At 35.6% G+C, this 20623-nt stretch overlaps 1 protein-coding gene across 1 annotated transcript in view; it reads right to left on the bottom strand.

The window, feature by feature from the left end:
* EFCAB13 (EF-hand calcium binding domain 13) overlaps positions 1 to 20623 on the bottom strand; it is a 283929-nt gene that overhangs the window by 36483 nt on the left and 226823 nt on the right. Inside the window, exons 32-42 of the mRNA XM_036222608.1 lie at positions 20024 to 20128; positions 18432 to 18536; positions 15813 to 15917; positions 14221 to 14325; positions 11602 to 11706; positions 10011 to 10115; positions 7392 to 7496; positions 5802 to 5906; positions 3183 to 3287; positions 1297 to 1398; positions 428 to 481 (exon numbers count right to left, since the gene is read on the bottom strand). Coding sequence (XP_036078501.1) covers positions 428 to 481; positions 1297 to 1398; positions 3183 to 3287; positions 5802 to 5906; positions 7392 to 7496; positions 10011 to 10115; positions 11602 to 11706; positions 14221 to 14325; positions 15813 to 15917; positions 18432 to 18536; positions 20024 to 20128 — 1101 coding nt within the window. The remainder of the gene's footprint in view (positions 1 to 427; positions 482 to 1296; positions 1399 to 3182; positions 3288 to 5801; positions 5907 to 7391; positions 7497 to 10010; positions 10116 to 11601; positions 11707 to 14220; positions 14326 to 15812; positions 15918 to 18431; positions 18537 to 20023; positions 20129 to 20623) is intronic.

Below are 20623 nucleotides of genomic sequence, written 5' to 3'. Positions count from 1 at the left end.
TGCTTCTGCTGTATGAAGTGATCCTGTGACCTGCACATAGAGACTTCATCTGTTCTGGGCCAGAAGGGCACGTGCAACATGGGAAGGAAGGAACTATAAAGCTGCCCTTGATATCGCAGACCTCTATTTGCTTTTCTTGATTTCTATTATCCTTGACATTATTTAGTAAAGCTCGATCCTGGGTAAGACCTCTGATTCATGTAAGTTTGATTTAACAATCTGATCCTGTGGGTTAGTTTACCATTCAAGAATATCAATTAATGTGTTATTTCATGTTTTTTCATAAGATTTTATCATTTTCTTCAGAAGGCTTCTATTGCTTCTTAACTTATTCCTTTTTTACAGTTTATTTCCTTATTACCCTTTCCCACCTGAACCACCTGAACCAAAATGCCTTATGTAATTTTTCTGTTAACTTCTCACTCACCTTTAACAGCTTTCACTCCATCCATCACCTTATTCAAATCAACTTTTCCATTGGCTATGAAGAAAAGAGACAATTGATACATGTAATCAATGTCATGAGCTCAGAAAAAACATAGAGAGATGTATATTGATAAATTCCACCGATATAATTTTATTCAAACATATGAAATCTCTGGATTGCAAGGCTATATGCTGATTTCCATAGTTTCAAAAAGACGTCTTGGTTTTTGGAGTCTGCACAAGGCAAAAGGTATTTTTCCAGTGTTTTTGGACCATTTTACTCGACTGCCATCTGGTCATCTTAATTTCAGGTACTGCTGTGAGCTATGTGTGCCATTGCTCAGATAGAAGCCACTAATGCAAACTACATACATCCTGGTGCATATAAGACCTGAACAACTTAAAATATTAGAGGAAAGGGAGAATGGATAGGAAGAGTATTTTACATAGAAGAGGTGCTGAGAAATGTGAAAAAAATCTACATATGCTGTATCCGATGCAAGCACATGCAAGGTATGGAGAACAACAGGCATATAAGGCTCAATAATTCTAAAAGGTTTCTCTTAGTTTGTGTGTTTCTTGGCTCTCCTAGATACATAATCATATCATCTGAAATTCAAGGTAATAGTGCTCTTTCCCAATATTATTTCATCTCATTTTCTCAGTGTAGTAACTAGAACCTTTAAAACAATGTAAAGTGACAGTAGCACTAACTACCATCTGAGCCTTGTTCCTAATATTAATGTTAGGGTTCTCTAAGATTTTCAAGATTTATCTTACCACTAACTGAATGCAGTTTTAGAAACTCTCAGCTGTAAGACTTGGAAAAAATTCCCTTTTGGGACTGACAATGGTATCTACTATCCATACCATCAACAGGTAGATTTCTTCTCAGCTCTGCAAGTTCTTTTTCACTGAGCTTGATATTCATTCTTTCCAGAAGCGGTTTCAGGTTACCAATGTCGACTTCTTCTCCAAAGGAAAAACAGAAAAGGAACATGAGAGCAACTGAACGATCTAAAAGATGAAAATACAGTTATGTCTGTAGTGACTATGTATAATTTTTGTGACAAGAGACAACTCCACTTCAATTTTGCTGTGCATATCATGTTACCAATTAACTATTTGTGAGAAAAATTAGACAAAGTCCAAGTATGATCTTTCCCATAAAGATGAAAGTATCACACCATTTCTGTGTAAGGTAAAAATATATGACTCACTTGTGAAAGACTCCAGACCCTTTAGAATTCTATTTCGATGTACCTTTGCTTCACTTGTTTTGTAAAAAAGGAGGAGTTCAGTTTATGATATAACCAAATTAATAGGGGAATTCATAAAAATATATTTATTTCTTATATTCTCAAAGAAAAGTAATGTGTCCTAGAACGTTTTGTTCTAATTTACCTCGAAGGAGCAAGAAAGGTAAGGAGTGCTGAGATTTTTAAATATACAGAAGTCTTTATATTGTGCCTCACAAGGCCATTTTTAGTAGAATTATACCATGTTGAAAATTACATGGTCAGGTTGTTTAGATAAAAGAGATGTTTCAAGTATTTCATGTTCACTTACACATGAATGTTGATGTCCACGTCTAGCGCCATTTGCATATTGGTTTGTCTTTATTATTTTAAAAGTGGTCTTTGTCATCCCTGTTGCAAATGCTTTTCCAACATTGCTATTTGTTTGTTTTCTCATGCAGAAGTTTTAAATCCTGGAAATGTCTTATTTCTGAGTGTGTGAAATTAAAGATTTCTGCCATTGATTGAGCAAACAATGTTTATGAGTGTGTGTGTGTGTGTGTGTGTGTGTGTGTTTGTGTGTGTGTGTGTTGGAGAGAAAAAGAAAGAGACCGAGAGAGTATGAATTAATGATAAAAATGGGCAAATTGTAAATGGTGAATTTGAGTAAAGGAGTTCCTTGTGTTATTCTTAAACCTTTTTCTAAATTTGAAATCATGCCTAAATACAATTTAAAATCAAAGATATGAAAAAATTGAAATGATCTAGAAATAGTAAAATTCTTTTAAGATCAATATTATCGGCATTGCTAACATTAATATGGCAGACTTTCACTGAAAAGTTCAGTGATTCTCAAACTCAAATCGATAAGAAATAAGGAAAGTTTTTTTATCTTAGCTTTTTATTTTTACATCATTTCACACTCAGAGAAAGTGGAAAAAGTAGTATAAGATTTCCAAAGCACTCTTCAATCAGATTTTCCAAGTGTTAATATTTTGCTTTACGTGTTTTATCATCCTCTCTATACGTGAATGTTACTTTTATTCAGAATGTTTGAGAGTGAATTGCCAACACAATGCCCTTAGACCCTAAATACTTTAGTGTGCATTATCTTTAGAAAAAGAAATACACATACATATATATAAATACCTACAGGATAATTATCCACTTAGAATATTAAGACTGACACAGCTCACCTAACCTACACGATTGACTCATATTCTACCAATTGTTCCGTTAATGTCGCCTATTCGCAATAAAGCATTAAGTTGACACGTCTCTTCATTCTTGAATCTGGGATAATACCTCAGTGTTGGTCCTTTCATAGTTTGACATTTTGAAGAGTGCAAATCATTTATTTTAAAGAATATTCTTCAATTTGGATTACTTTCAAAAATAACCCAGAATTCAGATTTTCCAATAATCTTTAGGCAGTACATTCTACAGCTTTAGAATTTCCCTCCCAGGCTTACAAAGTCTACTTGTTGCGAAGGTTCCAGCAGCATTTTTTAGGCTTACCACTAACTGGCAGTGTTCTCACCGCCTTTGTAAGTTCCGTGTCTGGGAGTTCAATCCCCATATGTCTCACTGCATTTACCAGGTCATTGATAGCAACCGTGTCACCTTGAAAGGGTAGAAATAAGCGTACACGTTTATTAATATCCAAAATTTCAGGTTGCAAAGCAAAAGCACAATGTAGTCTTCATCTATTACGCTTTACGGCGAAAGTAGAATTTTAGTTGTTTCTTCGATACTAATAGACAAAGGCTGTTTTAACATTCTGGGGAAAATAAATGTTCTTCTATGACTGTTTAATTAACACATATCGATGGATACCATAATCTCAAAAGACAGTGTCACATGATGATTTCGTTAATAATGTAATTGTTAACAGTGTTAACTCGATCCTTCAAAAATCAGTGCCGTTTACTGCGCCTACCTAGAGTTTTCTGCAGGGAAACATTTTATGAGGAAGGAAAGCTCTACAGAGTGTAGCAGTTCTTACTGAAGTCCCACGGTACATTTGTAACTGTTTTGCGTTTGCTTCCTTTTGCCAGACTTAAATTTTTGTCATCCAATACAAAACTTCCCACTCGATTTAGTGGCAGGATTTCAGGAAAACACCACACAGTACTGCAAATTGTTGTAAAGCCTTGGTGCCCTCGGTTTATCAGCAACTTATTGTAACCTATAAAAGCTTTCACTTCACCCATTACATTTTCCATACTGTCTTTTCCATCAAATGCAGACAACATACAAGTCACAACTATGTATACTACTAGAGATGAGAAACTGAGCCAAAGAACTTAGCACTTGCTCTAGAACTTTAGCCTATTTCTCCCTTGTATTAGTGTGAAATGATGAAAACATTTTATATTTCATAAAGGCAACTACATTAACAATGTGACATTGACTTTTCCCGCTTTCAGATATTAAAACTGTCAGCCATAAAAGAATGACATGTAAAGGAAGTACGCTCCATCTTAACTCATTTTAGCGTTTGCATCTTGGAAAATTCTCTATTATTTAGCTAGGTGATTGGGACAAAATAAAAAAGGAATTGTATACCATATTTCAATGTAGACATCTGGAAAATTTCCATTCATATAAGACAGCCCGCACTCACCACTTAACCACTGTCAACCTGAAGAGTCTTCATCGAATATCTGAATTACATGTATCAGTTAAAAATGATTTAAAACATACTAGTGGTTAAACTATAGCCTTTGTATGTAAGAGACATTCGATGATTTGTTCTATTGGTTTTTAAAGGGACATTAACATGGAAATATTACAGGGACATAATTAGCTCATTAACGGGAATCTCAATGATATTGTTTCTAGGAAGAAGAAAGCAGTGAAAACATTTCTTTTGCTTTTATGTTCCAGAGATTTCTGAAATGTTACTCTGCATAAAACTCATGGCAGGCACAATATATGGCACTGTTTTTTTCTAGCAGAAGGCACAATTCAAAATACAAACCATTTTATTGAGAAAATATAACTTATAAGCACAGTACAAAAATCCACTAAAATCTGATGGGTATTTGAGCCCAAAGAAGATCTTAAAGGCAAAAGCTGCTGGTCCCACATCTAGAGCCACATTACCCTAAATATTAGTGTGTATTCAGATAACAATGTTTCAGGTAAGTCATTTCCTGGCCTTACTGGAATCTTCTAAAGTTAACATAGTCTATTTTTTGTCCTTCTAGAAGGCCATTGCTTTGTGAACAGTCACGCTTCAAATTTATGTAACATTGCTTAAAAATCAGTTGTTTCTAGCTTATCAAGAGGGAATTGCGGCCCAGTATCAGCTTGTGTATACTGAGTCTGGCTACCTCATCGGAGAATCCTTATAGCTTTCAAGGAGGGAGAACACGTTAAACATGCTAGCCCAAATTACAACTTTGCTCTGCGACAAGGATGTATGAGGAAACAAAATAGAGAAGGCAAAACCTATATCTATGTTAAGTGGCTAAGGGAACATGATCTCTGCAATTCTGAAGTAATTTGGAGTGAAATTTTAATCATTATTTTCTTGAGCTTTCTCTGTTTCTCCCTTCTTTATTCCAACTACACTCTTCTCAATTCTCTCACATTTCACCATCACAGGTCGCCACTTTTTTATGTTTTGTTTTTTTTCTTTTGCTTTTCCTTGCCTTTCTCCTGGCCACTTGGTAATCCTGGTGACATTCTCACCAACGTGGAGACTTCACAGTGCATGAAAACACTAATATAAGTCGATGTGAATATGAAGAGGAAGAGTTTCCTGTTACTTGAGCTCTGGGTTCTTCACAAAGCTTTTCTAAAAGACTTGATATGAAGCATGCATTTTGAAGAGGTTTGTACATGCTATCCCATAAGCTTTCAGAGGAGCTTAAAATAATATTTAATGTGATAATATTACAAATTATGACAACAATAAGCACCTTTATTAAATACTCATTATGTGCCAGGCTCTGGTTTACTATAACTCTCAATAAAAAACTCAAGTATATAGAACTAGATAGATAAATATAAGGCAAAGAAGCGTTCAGATGACACGACTTTTAAGCAGAAGAATCAGAATTCGAACTCTGTCACTCTGACTCCAGAGTCACCTCACTGTTTTGACTCTGTTCACCATCTGGCACTCACCGGCAACTGGCAGGCTCTGTGCCAGATCTTTAAGTTCCTTTTCTGTGAGGTGCATCCCCATGTTTCCCAGAACTGTGTACACTTGACCGATATCAATTTTCAGATCTGAAAAAAAGACAGGGATCTCCGTAAAATATATTTACTCTTAAATACGACAAAAACAGTCAATCCTATTCTTTTGACCAATTAATACGGTCAATGGTGTTGCCGATTAAATTTTCAGACTGGTTGACTTTGCTGTCGATGAAATTTGGAATAATAGCAAGTCTTTGGCTCTTTCTTTTTTTATGTTACAGTTTTAGATTATTTCAAGCCCTGCCAAAATTTGACGAATTCCAAAGGAATTCTTATCAACTACAGTGTAGGTTCCTAATCACATTGAGGTATAACACAAAAGTCTGTGGGAAAACACAGGAATCATCATACCAGTTACACTTACTTATGTCACTAGTTAACAAATATGTTTTGAGCACAGTTTATAGGTTATTATTTTACCCATTTTTGACTCTTCAACAAGTGGGAAAAAGAAAATTCTAAATATGAAAACCATACAATTGTGATGATGCAACTTCTGGCCTATCATATCTCAAAGCTATTTGTTCGTAAAAGGAAGTCATTCAGAGGGAGGTAAATCTCAACATAGTGCCTTCTGATAGTCAAGATTTGAAAGGCTCTATGACTAACCATGACACTTGTAGAGAGCATAAAGGTCACACATATCAAAAATTAATGTTTTAGTTTCAGCTTTGTTAACTGAATGCTCATAAACTCAAATAACATTCGGTATGTTTGGTCACAGACACGATGTATCACCACCCTGCCGTCCTCGGGCCTTCGAAGAGTATTTCTTCCCTTACATACACTAAAAGATACTTTTAACTCGACTCTCTCCAGTATAACTATTATAGCTGATAACACGCTCACCACCAACATGTATATTTTGAGTCGGATCAAAGTGTTTTATCTAACTTCTTATTTTGATATTTCGCACTTAGAGAAAGTGGAAAAAATAGTACGAGATTTCTGAAATACTCTTCAACCAGATTTTTCAAGTGTTAATATTTTGCTACATTTGTTTTATCATTCTCTCTATACGTGAATGATATTTTTTTCGGAATGTTTGAATTGCCAACACAATGCCCTTAGACCCTAAATACTTCAGAGTGCATTTTCTTTTCAAAGAAAATATATATGCATACATATAAATTATACCATTACACACTACACGACAATTATCCAATTAGAATATTAAGACTGACACAGCTCACCTAACCTACACGATTGACTCATATTCTACCAATTGTTCCGTTAATGTCGCCTATTCGCAATAAAGCATTAAGTTGACACGTCTCTTCATTCTTGAATCTGGGATAATACCTCAGTGTTGGTCCTTTCATAGTTTGACATTTTGAAGAGTGCAAATCATTTATTTTAAAGAATATTCTTCAATTTGGATTACTTTCAAAAATAACCCAGAATTCAGATTTTCCAATAATCTTTAGGCAGTACATTCTACAGCTTTAGAATTTCCCTCCCAGGCTTACAAAGTCTACTTGTTGCGAAGGTTCCAGCAGCATTTTTTAGGCTTACCACTAACTGGCAGTGTTCTCACCGCCTTTGTAAGTTCCGTGTCTGGGAGTTCAATCCCCATATGTCTCACTGCATTTACCAGGTCATTGATAGCAACCGTGTCACCTTGAAAGGGTAGAAATAAGCGTACACGTTTATTAATATCCAAAATTTCAGGTTGCAAAGCAAAAGCACAATGTAGTCTTCATCTATTACGCTTTACGGCGAAAGTAGAATTTTAGTTGTTTCTTCGATACTAATAGACAAAGGCTGTTTTAACATTCTGGGGAAAATAAATGTTCTTCTATGACTGTTTAATTAACACATATCGATGGATACCATAACCTCAAAAGACAGTGTCACATGATGATTTCGTTAATAATGTAATTGTTAACAGTGTTAACTCGATCCTTCAAAAATCAGTGCCGTTTACTGCGCCTACCTAGAGTTTTCTGCGGGGAAACATTTTATTAGGAAGGAAAGCTCTACAAAGTGTAGCAGTTCTTACTGAAGTCCCACGGTACATTTGTAACTGTTTTGCGTTTGCTTCCTTTTGCCAGACTTAAATTTTTGTCATCCAATACAAAACTTCCCACTCGATTTAGTGGCAGCATTTCAGGAAAACACCACACAGTACTGCAAATTGTTGTAAAGCCTTGGTGCCCTCGGTTTATCAGCAACTTATTGTAACCTATAAAAGCTTTCACTTCACCCATTACATTTTCCATACTGTCTTTCCCATCAAATGCAGACAACATACAAGTCACAACTATGTATACTACTAGAGATGAGAAACTGAGCCAAAGAACTTAGCACTTGCTCTAGAACTTTAGCCTATTTCTCCCTTGTATTAGTGTGAAATGATGAAAACATTTTATATTTCATAAAGGCAACTACATTAACAATGTGACATTGACTTTTCCCGCTTTCAGATATTAAAACTGTCAGCCATAAAAGAATGACATGTAAAGGAAGTACGCTCCATCTTAACTCATTTTAGCGTTTGCATCTTGGAAAATTCTCTATTATTTAGCTAGGTGATTGGGACAAAATAAAAAAGGAATTGTATACCATATTTCAATGTAGACATCTGGGAAATTTCCATTCATATAAGACAGCCCGCACTCACCACTTAACCACTGTCAACCTGAAGAGTCTTCATCGAATATCTGAATTACATGTATCAGTTAAAAATGATTTAAAACATACTAGTGGTTACACTATAGCCTTTGTATGTAAGAGACATTCGATGATTTGTTCTATTGGTTTTTAAAGGGACATTAACATGGAAATATTACAGGGACATAATTAGCTCATTAACGGGAATCTCAATGATATTGTTTCTAGGAAGAAGAAAGCAGTGAAAACATTTCTTTTGCTTTTATGTTCCAGAGATTTCTGAAATGTTACTCTGCATAAAACTCATGGCAGGCACAATATATGGCACTGTTTTTTTCTAGCAGAAGGCACAATTCAAAATACAAACCATTTTATTGAGAAAATATAACTTATAAGCACAGTACAAAAATCCACTAAAATCTGATGGGTATTTGAGCCCAAAGAAGATCTTAAAGGCAAAAGCTGCTGGTCCCACATCTAGAGCCACATTACCCTAAATATTAGTGTGTATTCAGATAACAATGTTTCAGGTAAGTCATTTCCTGGCCTTACTGGAATCTTCTAAAGTTAACATAGTCTATTTTTTGTCCTTCTAGAAGGCCATTGCTTTGTGAACAGTCACGCTTCAAATTTATGTAACATTGCTTAAAAATCAGTTGTTTCTAGCTTATCAAGAGGGAATTGAGGCCCAGTATCAGCTTGTGTATACTGAGTCTGGCTACCTCATCGGAGAATCCTTATAGCTTTCAAGGAGGGAGAACACGTTAAACATGCTAGCCCAAATTACAACTTTGCTCTGCGACAAGGATGTATGAGGAAACAAAATAGAGAAGTCAAAACCTATTTCTATGTTAAGTGGCTAAGGGAACATGATCTCTGCAATTCTGAAGTAATTTGGAGTGAAATTTTAATCATTATTTTCTTGAGCTTTCTCTGTTTCTCCCTTCTTTATTCCAACTATACTCTTCTCAATTCTCTCACATTTCACCATCACAGGTCGCCACTTTTTTATGTTTTGTTTTTTTTCTTTTGCTTTTCCTTGCCTTTCTCCTGGCCACTTGATAATCCTGCTGACATTCTCACCAACGTGGAGACTTCACAGTGCATGAAAACACTAATATAAGTCGATGTGAATATGAAGAGGAAGAGTTTCCTGTTACTTGAGCTCTGGGTTCTTCACAAAGCTTTTCTAAAAGACTTGATATGAAGCATGCATTTTGAAGAGGTTTGTACATGCTATCCCATAAGCTTTCAGAGGAGCTTAAAATAATATTTAATGTGATAATATTACAAATTATGACAACAATAAGCACCTTTATTAAATACTCATTATGTGCCAGGCTCTGGTTTACTATAACTCTCAATAAAAAACTCAAGTATATAGAACTAGATAGATAAATATAAGGCAAAGAAGCGTTCAGATGACACGACTTTTAAGCAGAAGAATCAGAATTCGAACTCTGTCACTCTGACTCCAGAGTCACCTCACTGTTTTGACACTGTTCACCATCTGGCACTCACCGTCAACTGGCAGGCTCTGTGCCAGATCTTTAAGTTCCTTTTCTGTGAGGTGCATCCCCATGTTCCCCAGAACTGTGTCCACTTGACCGATATCAATTTTCAGATCTGAAAAAAAGACAGGGATCTCCGTAAAATATATTTACTCTTAAATACGACAAAAACAGTCAATCCTATTCTTTTGACCAATTAATACGATCAATAGTGTTGCTGATTAAATTTTCAGACTGGTTGACTTTGCTGTCGATGAAATTTGGAATAATAGCAAGTCTTTGGCTTTTTCTTTTTTTTATGTTACAGTTTTAGATTATTTCAAGCCCTGCCAAAATTTGGCGAATTCCAAAGGAATTCTTATCAACTACAGTGTAGGTTCCTAATCACATTGAGGTATAACACAAAAGTCTGTGGGAAAACACAGGAATCATCATACCAGTTGCACTTACTTATGTCACTAGTCAACAAATATGTTTTGAGCACAGTTTATAGGTTATTATTTCACCCATTTTTGACTCTTCAACAAGTGGGAAAAGAAAATTCTAAATATGAAAACCATACAATTGTGATGATGCAACTTCTGGCCTATCATATCTCAGAGCTATTTGTTCGTAAAAGGAAGTCATTCAGAGGGAGGTAAATCTCAACATAGTGCCTTCTGATAGTCAAGATTTGAAAGGCTCTATGACTAACCATGACACTTGTAGAGAGCATAAAAGTCACACATATCAAAAATTAATGTTTTAGTTTCGGCTTTGTTAACTGAATGCTCATAAACTCAAATACCATTCGGTATGTTTTGGTCACAGACACGATGTATCACCACCCTGCCGTCCTCGGGCCTTCGAAGAGTATTTCTTCCCTTACATACACTAAAAGATACTTTTAACTCGACTCTCTCCAGTACAACTATTATAGCTGATAACACGCTCACCACCAACATGTATATTTTGAGTCGGATCAAAGTGTTTTATCTAACTTCTTATTTTGATATTTCGCACTTAGAGAAAGTGGAAAAAATAGTACGAGATTTCTGAAATACTCTTCAACCAGATTTTTCAAGTGTTAATATTTTGCTACATTTGTTTTATCATTCTCTCTATACGTGAATGATATTTTTTTCGGAATGTTTGAATTGCCAACACAATGCCCTTAGACCCTAAATACTTCAGAGTGCATTTTCTTTTCAAAGAAAATATATATGCATACATATAAATTATACCATTACACACTACACGACAATTATCCAATTAGAATATTAAGACTGACACAGCTCACCTAACCTACACGATTGACTCATATTCTACCAATTGTTCCGTTAATGTCGCCTATTCGCAATAAAGCATTAAGTTGACACGTCTCTTCATTCTTGAATCTGGGATAATACCTCAGTGTTGGTCCTTTCATAGTTTGACATTTTGAAGAGTGCAAATCATTTATTTTAAAGAATATTCTTCAATTTGGATTACTTTCAAAAATAACCCAGAATTCAGATTTTCCAATAATCTTTAGGCAGTACATTCTACAGCTTTAGAATTTCCCTCCCAGGCTTACAAAGTCTACTTGTTGCGAAGGTTCCAGCAGCATTTTTTAGGCTTACCACTAACTGGCAGTGTTCTCACCGCCTTTGTAAGTTCCGTGTCTGGGAGTTCAATCCCCATATGTCTCACTGCATTTACCAGGTCATTGATAGCAACCGTGTCACCTTGAAAGGGTAGAAATAAGCGTACACGTTTATTAATATCCAAAATTTCAGGTTGCAAAGCAAAAGCACAATGTAGTCTTCATCTATTACGCTTTACGGCGAAAGTAGAATTTTAGTTGTTTCTTCGATACTAATAGACAAAGGCTGTTTTAACATTCTGGGGAAAATAAATGTTCTTCTATGACTGTTTAATTAACACATATCGATGGATACCATAACCTCAAAAGACAGTGTCACATGATGATTTCGTTAATAATGTAATTGTTAACAGTGTTAACTCGATCCTTCAAAAATCAGTGCCGTTTACTGCGCCTACCTAGAGTTTTCTGCGGGGAAACATTTTATTAGGAAGGAAAGCTCTACAAAGTGTAGCAGTTCTTACTGAAGTCCCACGGTACATTTGTAACTGTTTTGCGTTTGCTTCCTTTTGCCAGACTTAAATTTTTGTCATCCAATACAAAACTTCCCACTCGATTTAGTGGCAGGATTTCAGGAAAACACCACACAGTACTGCAAATTGTTGTAAAGCCTTGGTGCCCTCGGTTTATCAGCAACTTATTGTAACCTATAAAAGCTTTGACTTCACTCATTACATTTTCCATACTGTCTTTCCCATCAAATGCAGACAACATACAAATCACAACTATGTATACTACTAGAGATGAGAAACTGAGCCAAAGAACTTAGCACTTGCTCTAGAACTTTAGCCTATTTCTCCCGTGTACTAGTGTGAAATGATGAAAACATTTTATATTTCATAAAGGCAACTACATTAACAATGTGACATTGACTTTTCCCGCTTTCAGATATTAAAACTGTCAGCCATAAAAGAATGACATGTAAAGGAAGTACGCTCCATCTTAACTCATTTTAGCGTTTGCATCTTGGAAAATTCTCTATTATTTAGCTAGGTGATTGGGACAAAATAAAAAAGGAATTGTATACCATATTTCAATGTAGACATCTGGGAAATTTCCATTCATATAAGACAGCCCGCACTCACCACTTAACCACTGTTAACCTGAAGAGTCTTCGTCGAATATCTGAATTACATGTATCAGTTAAAAATGATTTAAAACATACTAGTGGTTACACTATAGCCTTTGTATGTAAGAGACATTCGATGATTTGTTCTATTGGTTTTTAAAGGGACATTAACATGGAAATATTACAGGGACATAATTAGCTCATTAACGGGAATCTCAATGATATTGTTTCTAGGAAGAAGAAAGCAGTGAAAACATTTCTTTTGCTTTTATGTTCCAGAGATTTCTGAAATGTTACTCTGCATAAAACTCATGGCAGGCACAATATATGGCACTGTTTTTTTCTAGCAGAAGGCACAATTCAAAATACAAACCATTTTATTGAGAAAATATAACTTATAAGCACAGTACAAAAATCCACTAAAATCTGATGGGTATTTGAGCCCAAAGAAGATCTTAAAGGCAAAAGCTGCTGGTCCCACATCTAGAGCCACATTACCCTAAATATTAGTGTGTATTCAGATAACAATGTTTCAGGTAAGTCATTTCCTGGCCTTACTGGAATCTTCTAAAGTTAACATAGTCTATTTTTTGTCCTTCTAGAAGGCCATTGCTTTGTGAACAGTCACGCTTCAAATTTATGTAACATTGCTTAAAAATCAGTTGTTTCTAGCTTATCAAGAGGGAATTGAGGCCCAGTATCAGCTTGTGTATACTGAGTCTGGCTACCTCATCGGAGAATCCTTATAGCTTTCAAGGAGGGAGAACACGTTAAACATGCTAGCCCAAATTACAACTTTGCTCTGCGACAAGGATGTATGAGGAAACAAAATAGAGAAGTCAAAACCTATTTCTATGTTAAGTGGCTAAGGGAACATGATCTCTGCAATTCTGAAGTAATTTGGAGTGAAATTTTAATCATTATTTTCTTGAGCTTTCTCTGTTTCTCCCTTCTTTATTCCAACTATACTCTTCTCAATTCTCTCACATTTCACCATCACAGGTCGCCACTTTTTTATGTTTTGTTTTTTCTCTTTTGCTTTTCCTTGCCTTTCTCCTGGCCACTTGGTAATCCTGGTGACATTCTCACCAACGTGGAGACTTCACAGTGCATGAAAACACTAATATAAGTCGATGTGAATATGAAGAGGAAGAGTTTCCTGTTACTTGAGCTCTGGGTTCTTCTCAAAGCTTTTCTAAAAGACTTGATATGAAGCATGCATTTTGAAGAGGTTTGTACATGCTATCCCATAAGCTTTCAGAGGAGCTTAAAATAATATTTAATGTGATAATATTACAAATTATGACAACAATAAGCACCTTTATTAAATACTCATTATGTGCCAGGCTCTGGTTTACTATAACTCTCAATAAAAAACTCAAGTATATAGAACTAGATAGATAAATATAAGGCAAAGAAGCGTTCAGATGACACGACTTTTAAGCAGAAGAAACAGAATTCGAACTCTGTCACTCTGACTCCAGAGTCACCTCACTGTTTTGACTCTGTTCACCATCTGGCACTCACCGTCAACTGGCAGGCTCTGTGCCAGATCTTTAAGTTCCTTTTCTGTGAGGTGCATCCCCATGTTCCCCAGAACTGTGTCCACTTGACCGATATCAATTTTCAGATCTGAAAAAAAGACAGGGATCTCCGTAAAATATATTTACTCTTAAATACGACAAAAACAGTCAATCCTATTCTTTTGACCAACTGATACGGTCAGTGGTGTTGCTGATTAAATTTTCAGACTGGTTGACTTTGCTGTCGATGAAATTTGGAATAATAGCAAGTCTTTGGCTTTTTCTTTTTTTTATGTTACAGTTTTAGATTATTTCAAGCCCTGCCAAAATTTGGCGAATTCCAAAGGAATTCTTATCAACTACGGTGTAGGTTGCTAATCACATTCAGGTATAACACAAAAGTCTGTGGGAAAACACAGGAATCATCATACCAGTTGCACTTACTTATGTCACTAGTTAACAAATATGTTTTGAGCACAGTTTATAGGTTATTATTTCACCCATTTTTGACTCTTCAACAAGTGGGAAAAAGAAAATTCTAAATATGAAAACCATACAATTGTGATGATGCAACTTCTGGCCTATCATATCTCAGAGCTATTTGTTCGTAAAAGGAAGTCATTCAGAGGGAGGTAAATCTCAACATAGTGCCTTCTGATAGTCAAGATTTGAAAGGCTCTATGACTAACCATGACACTTGTAGAGAGCATAAAAGTCACACATATCAAAAATTAATGTTTTAGTTTCGGCTTTGTTAACTGAATGCTCATAAACTCAAATACCATTCGGTATGTTTTGGTCACAGACACGATGTATCACCACCCTGCCGTCCTCGGGCCTTCGAAGAGTATTTCTTCCCTTACATACACTAAAAGATACTTTTAACTCGACTCTCTCCAGTATAACTATTATAGCTGATAACACGCTCACCACCAACATGTATATTTTGAGTCGGATCAAAGTGTTTTATCTAACTTCTTATTTTGATATTTCGCACTTAGAGAAAGTGGAAAAAATAGTACGAGATTTCTGAAATACTCTTCAACCAGATTTTTCAAGTGTTAATATTTTGCTACATTTGTTTTATCATTCTCTCTATACGTGAATGATATTTTTTTCGGAATGTTTGAATTGCCAACACAATGCCCTTAGACCCTAAATACTTCAGAGTGCATTTTCTTTTCAAAGAAAATATATATGCATACATATAAATTATACCATTACACACTACACGACAATTATCCAATTAGAATATTAAGACTGACACAGCTCACCTAACCTACACGATTGACTCATATTCTACCAATTGTTCCGTTAATGTCGCCTATTCGCAATAAAGCATTAAGTTGACACGTCTCTTCATTCTTGAATCTGGGATAATACCTCAGTGTTGGTCCTTTCATAGTTTGACATTTTGAAGAGTGCAAATCATTTATTTTAAAGAATATTCTTCAATTTGGATTACTTTCAAAAATAACCCAGAATTCAGATTTTCCAATAATCTTTAGGCAGTACATTCTACAGCTTTAGAATTTCCCTCCCAGGCTTACAAAGTCTACTTGTTGCGAAGGTTCCAGCAGCATTTTTTAGGCTTACCACTAACTGGCAGTGTTCTCACCGCCTTTGTAAGTTCCGTGTCTGGGAGTTCAATCCCCATATGTCTCACTGCATTTACCAGGTCATTGATAGCAACCGTGTCACCTTGAAAGGGTAGAAATAAGCGTACACGTTTATTAATATCCAAAATTTCAGGTTGCAAAGCAAAAGCACAATGTAGTCTTCATCTATTACGCTTTACGGCGAAAGTAGAATTTTAGTTGTTTCTTCGATACTAATAGACAAAGGCTGTTTTAACATTCTGGGGAAAATAAATGTTCTTCTATGACTGTTTAATTAACACATATCGATGGATACCATAATCTCAAAAGACAGTGTCACATGATGATTTCGTTAATAATGTAATTGTTAACAGTGTTAACTCGATCCTTCAAAAATCAGTGCCGTTTACTGCGCCTACCTAGAGTTTTCTGCAGGGAAACATTTTATTAGGAAGGAAAGCTCTACAAAGTGTAGCAGTTCTTACTGAAGTCCCACGGTACATTTGTAACTGTTTTGCGTTTGCTTCCTTTTGCCAGACTTAAATTTTTCTCATCCAATACAAAACTTCCCACTGGATTTAGTGGCAGGATTTCAGGAAAACACCACACAGTACTGCAAATTGTTGTAAAGCCTTGGTGCCCTCGGTTTATCAGCAACTTATTGTAACCTATAAAAGCTTTCACTTCACCCATTACATTTTCCATACTGTCTTTTCCATCAAATGCAGACAACATACAAGTCACAACTATGTATACTACTAGAGATGAGAAACTGAGCCAAAGAACTTAGCACTTGCTCTAGAACTTTAGCCTATTTCTCCCTTGTATTAGTGTGAAATGATGAAAACATTTTATATTTCATAAAGGCAACTACATTAACAATGTGACATTGACTTTTCCCGCTTTCAGATATTAAAACTGTCAGCCATAAAAGAATGACATGTAAAGGAAGTACGCTCCATCTTAACTCATTTTAGCGTTTGCATCTTGGAAAATTCTCTATTATTTAGCTAGGTGATTGGGACAAAATAAAAAAGGAATTGTATACCATATTTCAATGTAGACATCTGGGAAATTTCCATTCATATAAGACAGCCCGCACTCACCACTTAACCACTGTCAATCTGAAGAGTCTTCATCGAATATTTGAATTACATGTATCAGTTAAAAATGATTTAAAACATACTAGTGGTTAAACTATAGCCTTTGTATGTAAGAGACATTCGATGATTTGTTCTATTGGTTTTTAAAGGGACATTAACATGGAAATATTACAGGGACATAATTAGCTCATTAACGGGAATCTCAATGATATTGTTTCTAGGAAGAAGAAAGCAGTGTAAACATTTCTTTTGCTTTTATGTTCCAGAGATTTCTGAAATGTTACTCTGCATAAAACTCATGGCAGGCACAATATATGGCACTGTTTTTTTCTAGCAGAAGGCACAATTCAAAATACAAACCATTTTATTGAGAAAATATAACTTATAAGCACAGTACAAAAATCCACTAAAATCTGATGGGTATTTGAGCCCAAAGAAGATCTTAAAGGCAAAAGCTGCTGGTCCCACATCTAGAGCCACATTACCCTAAATATTAGTGTGTATTCAGATAACAATGTTTCAGGTAAGTCATTTCCTGGCCTTACTGGAATCTTCTAAAGTTAACATAGTCTATTTTTTGTCCTTCTAGAAGGCCATTGCTTTGTGAACAGTCACGCTTCAAATTTATGTAACATTGCTTAAAAATCAGTTGTTTCTAGCTTATCAAGAGGGAATTGAGGCCCAGTATCAGCTTGTGTATACTGAGTCTGGCTACCTCATCGGAGAATCCTTATAGCTTTCAAGGAGGGAGAACACGTTAAACATGCTAGCCCAAATTACAACTTTGCTCTGCGACAAGGATGTATGAGGAAACAAAATAGAGAAGTCAAAACCTATTTCTATGTTAAGTGGCTAAGGGAACATGATCTCTGCAATTCTGAAGTAATTTGGAGTGAAATTTTAATCATTATTTTCTTGAGCTTTCTCTGTTTCTCCCTTCTTTATTCCAACTATACTCTTCTCAATTCTCTCACATTTCACCATCACAGGTCGCCACTTTTTTATGTTTTGTTTTTTCTCTTTTGCTTTTCCTTGCCTTTCTCCTGGCCACTTGGTAATCCTGGTGACATTCTCACCAACGTGGAGACTTCACAGTGCATGAAAACACTAATATAAGTCGATGTGAATATGAAGAGGAAGAGTTTCCTGTTACTTGAGCTCTGGGTTCTTCTCAAAGCTTTTCTAAAAGACTTGATATGAAGCATGCATTTTGAAGAGGTTTGTACATGCTATCCCATAAGCTTTCAGAGGAGCTTAAAATAATATTTAATGTGATAATATTACAAATTATGACAACAATAAGCACCTTTATTAAATACTCATTATGTGCCAGGCTCTGGTTTACTATAACTCTCAATAAAAAACTCAAGTATATAGAACTAGATAGATAAATATAAGGCAAAGAAGCGTTCAGATGACACGACTTTTAAGCAGAAGAAACAGAATTCGAACTCTGTCACTCTGACTCCAGAGTCACCTCACTGTTTTGACTCTGTTCACCATCTGGCACTCACCGTCAACTGGCAGGCTCTGTGCCAGATCTTTAAGTTCCTTTTCTGTGAGGTGCATCCCCATGTTCCCCAGAACTGTGTCCACTTGACCGATATCAATTTTCAGATCTGAAAAAAAGACAGGGATCTCCGTAAAATATATTTACTCTTAAATACGACAAAAACAGTCAATCCTATTCTTTTGACCAACTGATACGGTCAGTGGTGTTGCTGATTAAATTTTCAGACTGGTTGACTTTGCTGTCGATGAAATTTGGAATAATAGCAAGTCTTTGGCTTTTTCTTTTTTTTATGTTACAGTTTTAGATTATTTCAAGCCCTGCCAAAATTTGGCGAATTCCAAAGGAATTCTTATCAACTACGGTGTAGGTTCCTAATCACATTGAGGTATAACACAAAAGTCTGTGGGAAAACACAGGAATCATCATACCAGTTGCACTTACTTATGTCACTAGTCAACAAATATGTTTTGAGCACAGTTTATAGGTTATTATTTCACCCATTTTTGACTCTTCAACAAGTGGGAAAAAGAAAATTCTAAATATGAAAACCATACAATTGTGATGATGCAACTTCTGGCCTATCATATCTCAGAGCTATTTGTTCGTAAAAGGAAGTCATTCAGAGGGAGGTAAATCTCAACATAGTGCCTTCTGATAGTCAAGATTTGAAAGGCTCTATGACTAACCATGACACTTGTAGAGAGCATAAAAGTCACACATATCAAAAATTAATGTTTTAGTTTCGGCTTTGTTAACTGAATGCTCATAAACTCAAATACCATTCGGTATGTTTTGGTCACAGACACGATGTATCACCACCCTGCCGTCCTCGGGCCTTCGAAGAGTATTTCTTCCCTTACATACACTAAAAGATACTTTTAACTCGACTCTCTCCAGTATAACTATTATAGCTGATAACACGCTCACCACCAACATGTATATTTTGAGTCGGATCAAAGTGTTTTATCTAACTTCTTATTTTGATATTTCGCACTTAGAGAAAGTGGAAAAAATAGTACGAGATTTCTGAAATACTCTTCAACCAGATTTTTCAAGTGTTAATATTTTGCTACATTTGTTTTATCATTCTCTCTATACGTGAATGATATTTTTTTCGGAATGTTTGAATTGCCAACACAATGCCCTTAGACCCTAAATACTTCAGAGTGCATTTTCTTTTCAAAGAAAATATATATGCATACATATAAATTATACCATTACACACTACACGACAATTATCCAATTAGAATATTAAGACTGACACAGCTCACCTAACCTACACGATTGACTCATATTCTACCAATTGTTCCGTTAATGTCGCCTATTCGCAATAAAGCATTAAGTTGACACGTCTCTTCATTCTTGAATCTGGGATAATACCTCAGTGTTGGTCCTTTCATAGTTTGACATTTTGAAGAGTGCAAATCATTTATTTTAAAGAATATTCTTCAATTTGGATTACTTTCAAAAATAACCCAGAATTCAGATTTTCCAATAATCTTTAGGCAGTACATTCTACAGCTTTAGAATTTCCCTCCCAGGCTTACAAAGTCTACTTGTTGCGAAGGTTCCAGCAGCATTTTTTAGGCTTACCACTAACTGGCAGTGTTCTCACCGCCTTTGTAAGTTCCGTGTCTGGGAGTTCAATCCCCATATGTCTCACTGCATTTACCAGGTCATTGATAGCAACCGTGTCACCTTGAAAGGGTAGAAATAAGCGTACACGTTTATTAATATCCAAAATTTCAGGTTGCAAAGCAAAAGCACAATGTAGTCTTCATCTATTACGCTTTACGGCGAAAGTAGAATTTTAGTTGTTTCTTCGATACTAATAGACAAAGGCTGTTTTAACATTCTGGGGAAAATAAATGTTCTTCTATGACTGTTTAATTAACACATATCGATGGATACCATAACCTCAAAAGACAGTGTCACATGATGATTTCGTTAATAATGTAATTGTTAACAGTGTTAACTCGATCCTTCAAAAATCAGTGCCGTTTACTGCGCCTACCTAGAGTTTTCTGCGGGGAAACATTTTATTAGGAAGGAAAGCTCTACAAAGTGTAGCAGTTCTTACTGAAGTCCCACGGTACATTTGTAACTGTTTTGCGTTTGCTTCCTTTTGCCAGACTTAAATTTTTGTCATCCAATACAAAACTTCCCACTCGATTTAGTGGCAGGATTTCAGGA

This window comes from Rousettus aegyptiacus, unplaced genomic scaffold (assembly GCF_014176215.1).
Source record: "Rousettus aegyptiacus isolate mRouAeg1 unplaced genomic scaffold, mRouAeg1.p scaffold_m13_p_6, whole genome shotgun sequence".
Taxonomy (NCBI): domain Eukaryota; kingdom Metazoa; phylum Chordata; class Mammalia; order Chiroptera; family Pteropodidae; genus Rousettus; species Rousettus aegyptiacus.
The sequence above is the reverse complement of the archived record's forward strand: the minus strand, read 5'-3'. Positions and strand labels throughout refer to the sequence as shown.